Source organism: Solea solea, chromosome 14 (genome assembly GCF_958295425.1).
Source record: "Solea solea chromosome 14, fSolSol10.1, whole genome shotgun sequence".
Classification (NCBI taxonomy): domain Eukaryota; kingdom Metazoa; phylum Chordata; class Actinopteri; order Pleuronectiformes; family Soleidae; genus Solea; species Solea solea.
In genome coordinates, this window is record NC_081147.1 from 9,059,539 (window position 1) to 9,065,538 (window position 6,000).

The window sequence follows — 6,000 nt, forward strand, 5'->3', positions numbered from 1 at the left end:
CCAAAAAGCTTGTGTGTGTGTGTGTGTGTGTGTGTGTGTGTGTGTGAGAGAGAGAGAGAGAGCGAGCGAGCACTTTGGTTCATATGTAGAGACAAATGATGTTTAGCTGTTGAGGAGTGGATCCCCTGATGCCACTGTAATCCTGCTGATTACAGAGAGCACGTACAGTCTCTCTGAGGCCTGATCACAGAGTCACTTCACAGGTGGCCTTTGTGTGTGTGGGCATCTGCAGCTATATAACTCCGACACAAAGCCGAGGAAATACAGGATCGTGTGTTCTGTGTGTACAATCACAATGTGATCAGTATAGGACACAACATGCAGCAAGCACTTTAGCGGCCGTGGATATCTATCTTTAGCCAGAATCAATCGCACTCCTTATGACGTTAAAGTCATAGTGATTATATGACTTACTAACACAAGGTTAGTGTCTTTCATACAGCAGATTGCACTCTGCTCACTCCCTGTGTACGAGACAGGCGGGCACACTGCTGACAGCGGGGACTTCAGGGGGAAAAAACACATTTTAGCTACCAAATAAAAGTCTTAAGAATATGTCTGCCACTTCATCTCACCCTCAGAGAGCACTTTTGGACTGGAAACTGAAGTTTGTGTCACTTAGTAAACAGCTCACTCCCAGCACCAAATCCCATTGAGAAAACCAATGATTTTACGTCACAGCGCACAGGAGTTGTTGATCCACTGCTGCCTCAATCAGTCGGTTCAAATGTGTTATTTTGTGACGTTTGTGTTTAAAAATCCTTTGTTACTTAAGGGATATGAGTTTTCCACACGAGACAGCAGTAAACTAGCAGATCCTAATTGCTGACTATTTTCTATGGAATTTGGTGAGGGGAGTGAGAGTAAGTTTCTAGGCAGAAAGGCTGTCTAAGATAAAGTTGACTTAAGCAGGCATGGATTTTATTTGGTAAACCTTTTGTGAAACTGGCCACTGGCATGTTTTCAGTTTGTGGCTGTGTGTTTTCTGTGGGTTGTGGGCACAAGGAGTGGACAGCTACGTCAGCTGTACGTACTGCACTGATAATGTGTCCATACCTCATACAGCCACACTACTGTACATCTCACTTATAATGTCAGCTTTAACGTATGCACTTTGTGCTGAGCAGGACTGTACATTACCTTTGGTGATGACTCTCATCAGTGAGTGGTTAGAGGCAGTGTTTTGGAAGGCCAGAGCTGCTTTTCCACTCCCCGTGATGTTTCCTAATACTCCAGAGCCCTACAGGTATGAGCTTCAAACAGGCACAAGACGCCTCTGTCTCCACCGACAGAGCAGAGACTAGGACTAATCGCAGCGGGCGCCACACACCTCAGGAAGGTAGCAATTTTCCATCATTACCGTTAAATCCTGCTTAAAAGAACCGGATTCCACAGACCTAATTACAAGGTGTTAATAATAACAATGTAATGACAGTCATTTTAAGTCCTGCCCAAAACCATAATCTATCCCCCAACTGACTCTCACGTTTAAGTGTGTGCTTGGTGTACAGTGATGTTTGAAATGTAAAAGCCCCATAATGCTCATTGATTACCATTGTGATTACTCCCACAATTGGTGTGTCAGGTCCTGCGAGTCAGGGCTTGAATTATGAGCTCTGTCAGCTTTTGTTAAGTGGAAATACAGCTCTTCACATGTCCCACTGATGCCTTTCATCCTGCTGACACAGCCAGGCCAATCCACCAGCCTAATTGTAGGATGGGGAAGAGTGGAGCAGACCTGGGACTGAGTCGCATGCATTACTTTGTCTTTTATTTTCTTCATCCAAATTTCCTGTGATCATTAATCGGGAAGATCAAAAATGATTCCCGTGTGCTTTCAGTGTCAACCTTTGGGTCCGCATTTGACAAGGTGAAGAAAATACAGTACAGTACTGTTGTTGTTTGCAATTATGATAAATAGCTTTGTGAGCTGTTTTTCAGGAAACAGACTGTTAATGACTGCTGAATGCAGCTGATGGTGAGGGGTGTGTTCATGTTACCTGCCTCATACTTCCATTCAGATTCAATAGTAGATCAGATGTGAGGTTAATAATAACAATAATCAGTCCATGTGTATAACAGTGCGACACAGAATGGTTCTGAACAGTAAATCCTGACCTGGCTTGTGTTTCCACCATGGGGTGTGTTGGCTGGATGGCTTCATTAGCTTCATCAGTAGCATGACGACATCACACCAGCGTGACTCACTGTAGGAGATGAACGCGACCAAGTGGCACCCGATTGTGATGCAACCATGAGAATTTGAACTCTTCTGAAGCCTCCACCATTGTGGTTTGATCCAGCGCGTTGTTGACATTTTGTAACAGCCATTCTTCTTCTATTTTAATGTAAAAGGGAACATAGAAGACCTAATTTTCTGTTTACTGATACTGACGACAGTTTACTTGCTGTAGTTAGACCGCGGCCCCACGGCGCTAAGTGGGGTGACAAAAAAAACGCCACTCCCTTATGACTGGTGTAAATATCCCATGCAAGTCGAGGCAATTTTAACTCTATCACTAGGAAGAAGAAAAAAAGAAAAAAGAAGAAGATGACAGAAAATGGCAGCCATTATTGTCTGTTGTGTTGCGTTCGTTGTCGTTGCACTGGTACGACATCAGGCCACACAGTCCACACCCTGCCTACCAAGTAAAGGTGCTGTTCTCAGTTAAAACACAAGCCTGACCCAGGGCTTAACCATTCCAAACCGTGCCATACTCTACCAAACCAAACTGTACAATGATGGAAACACAGAAAATGTGTTTGACTTCTCAACTGGAACGCAATCACTTCCACTTCTGACTTAATTCCACCTCTGATGTAAATGGACCATCAACTGCAGTCCAGTACGATTTGACTATTTGTAGTATTGGAACGCCGGTTTATTTCCAAACAGAATACCATTTCCAAGGATGCACTACGTTCACAGGAGTCTTTACAACTTTTCACTAATAATAATAATAACAGGACAACAAATAAAATGGAAATGTTGAGGATAATCTGAATACACAAGAATGCAAAATGTGCAATAATAATATTTTTTATTATTATTTTCATATGGACTAAATATTTAGTGGTCTTCTTCTAATTACCTAGGAACTAGACACAATTACGTGTTTAATGATTTAGTAACACAGAGACACACCTCATATGGATTAGAAGTGGCATCTATTTTTTTTTTTTTCAAACTTTACGCACTGGATTTGAACAATTTGACTTCTAATCTGAACATAGTCATTGAGCATACACTGAAGTATCACGAGTAAAAAGAGTCACTTCAGGCTGATCATGTGAACACAGTCCCAAACTCGGTGTCCAATCACAAGTCCTGCCCAAGCCGCCGGAATCAGGACGCATCCGAGTACCTCCCAAACTTTTCCCACCTCCAACTTCTTAGTCAACTCTCTGACAACTGCAGACAAGTCACACCCGAGTTTCTCTCCGTGCGTGGAGGCTGCATGTTCGCACTGCGTGACACTGAGTTATGTGTTTTCTGGACTGGGATTAATAATCGATCCCTTCAAAGTAAACATGTCTTCGCCTGGAGGCTGGAGAGATGACGAGGATGCTGGACAACAACAACAACAAGCGGCGCGGCAGAAGAGTTGCGCGGCGCAGGTGTCGCGTTTGCCCTTCAGCGTGGAGGCGCTCATGTCGGACAGGAGGCAGCGGACTGTCACGGACAACCACCTCCACCCGGAGTTACCACATCATCAGTCTGTGTGTGTGAAAAATGAACCCGAGGAACAAAGGGACAGAATCTCTTGGATACCAAGCCCCATTAAGATGTCCACACCACCCCGTAAGTCTGCTGAGGCTTGTCTTTGATTATTTATCAAGACGAATTTGCTGATACATTTTATCATTATTATTATTATTATTATTATTTTACAAACAATACATTTTAAAATTAAAATTAAAACTTCTTTTGTTTCGCCTTTTGCCCAGCAGCAGTGCTGGCCCAAGCCTTTATGGGGCCCTAAACTGAATTTGATTTGCCCCCCCCCACCCCAAAGTAGCCTGTGCTTGACTGTTATTGATACAAATGTAACGCTATATATTACAGCATTAATTACAGTGGTTTTATTTACACCAAACCAGTGTCACTCTTGTTTGTTTGATGTTTTTTTATATTAGAGGGCAGTAAAATCACAAAAGTGGCCTAGTATTAATTTGCATTTTTGTATTCAAAGTGAAACACCAAGTGTTTTGATACTGAACTTTAATTAAATAATTAATTACTGTTTTTAAAACCTAGATCAGATGTGCAAATGTGCATTAAATTAGCAAATCTTCTACTCCAAAATAAACCAAATAACTTATTTAGATATCTGTATATAACTAAAGATATCTAGATTTAAAAAAAAAGAACGTTTCTCACATTATTGAGTTCGCTTATAGCTTGTGCCAGCTCTGCCCAACAGTATTTTTTTACAGTATCAACAGAATGTTTAATATATAATAAAAATCAGAATTGCTTTTAAATGTGTATTTATACTGCAAAATTAAAATTGCCACTCACAGAACGTACAGGGTGTTGAGTACAACACATGGCATAAAATGATAATAAAGACTAGAATAGATCGTTTGGAACTGTATATTCAGTAAATATCAGACTCCATTAGTTATCTGACCCCCAAATGTAATTTGTCTTTTCATGTTTATACCATCATTAATGAGTAGTTTTCTTCCTGTCCAACCAAATATGAGCTTCACCGTTTCCTTGTGTCCTGTAGGGCAGCTCAGTGCAGCAGTGTGTTCCCTGAGGAAGCACAAAACCAACCGCAAGCCTCGCACTCCCTTCACCTCCACACAGCTCCTGGCTCTGGAGAGGAAGTTTCGTCAGAAGCAGTACCTTTCCATCGCAGAGCGGGCCGAGTTCTCCTCCTCCCTGTCTCTGTCCGAGACCCAGGTCAAGATCTGGTTCCAGAACCGACGAGCCAAGGCCAAGAGGCTTCAGGAGGCCGAGGTGGAGAAGCTGAAAATAGCAGCTGGCGTCGGACCAAAGACTGTACTGCACCCAGGTTTCTCATCCTTAAGTGTCCCACTCAGTGTTAACCTGCAGGCAGGTTCAGCAGCACTCTATGGACTGGGCTACTCGTACGGCCGCGGCCCCATTCACCCTGCTGCACAGCTGGCCATGTACACCTCACAGGTCGGATACAGCCTGTTCCACTTCACCTGAGAGTGAGCAGCTTTATAGAAACATAGAGTTGTGGAGCTTAATGGGAAGGGTTTTTTTTTTTTATATAAGAGCATACATCAAGTCATGCACCTTATGAGAGACTAGTCTGGCACAGATCTGAAGCTTCTCATTTGATGAGAACATGTACTTGTGTTGGTCATTTTGAGAAAGACTGTGGATGAGGATGAGGACACAGCAGCCCAGTCCTGTCTTTGATGTTTGTCAGTGCTGCATATATTGTAATGATTGATTTGTCTGATCTTGTGTCTCTGTATTTCCTTCCGCTCATTACCCTTGAATATGCAGGAATATTTGACACTCCTTTGTGAAAAATGAGATGCTACAGTCGGAGAGCCAACGAGTCAAGTGCATGCTTGTTTAAATGGAGACGTTTATTTATGGGAGTCTTTAGAATCCTCAGTTTTGTTTTGCATAGCTCCAATTTCTGAAAGGTTAGTATTCTTTGTTTGACTTTAAATTAAAGCTTTTTTTTTTTTTAATCCTGTTATTCTTTTTGTTTGGCTCTTTGAGCTAACGTAGCCATTTTCAAGCATGGATTCTGGAAAATGTCCAAAAGGTTGCGTCCAATGTCCAGAGCATCCAGGTGAAGGGTGGCGGCTGTCTTAGTCGTCCACTAGCTGTGAATTTTTCAGAACTTTAATTGTTGTGTTTTCACTTAAGCTCACTCAGGCGTTATGTGGAAATTTAACTAGGAGGTTGATGTTTGAGGAGAATTGTGAGTGTTTTTACATTTGTGTTCTTACATACTGCCTCTCTGCGGAGAATTCACTATGAGCAGCTATAGTGTGTTGGTC

General features: G+C 42.3%; 1 protein-coding gene across 1 annotated transcript; it reads left to right on the forward strand.

Annotated features, from left to right (window-relative positions):
• The first annotated feature begins 3,161 nt into the window (after nt 1-3,161).
• LOC131472151 (homeobox protein MSX-2-like) lies at nt 3,162-5,685 on the forward strand. Its single transcript, XM_058649038.1, has 2 exons — nt 3,162-3,802; nt 4,737-5,685. Exons 1-2 carry the CDS (start codon nt 3,532-3,534, stop codon nt 5,183-5,185), a joined length of 720 nt encoding a protein of 239 aa, XP_058505021.1. The 5' UTR covers nt 3,162-3,531; the 3' UTR covers nt 5,186-5,685.
• The last annotated feature ends 315 nt before the right edge of the window (nt 5,686-6,000 follow it).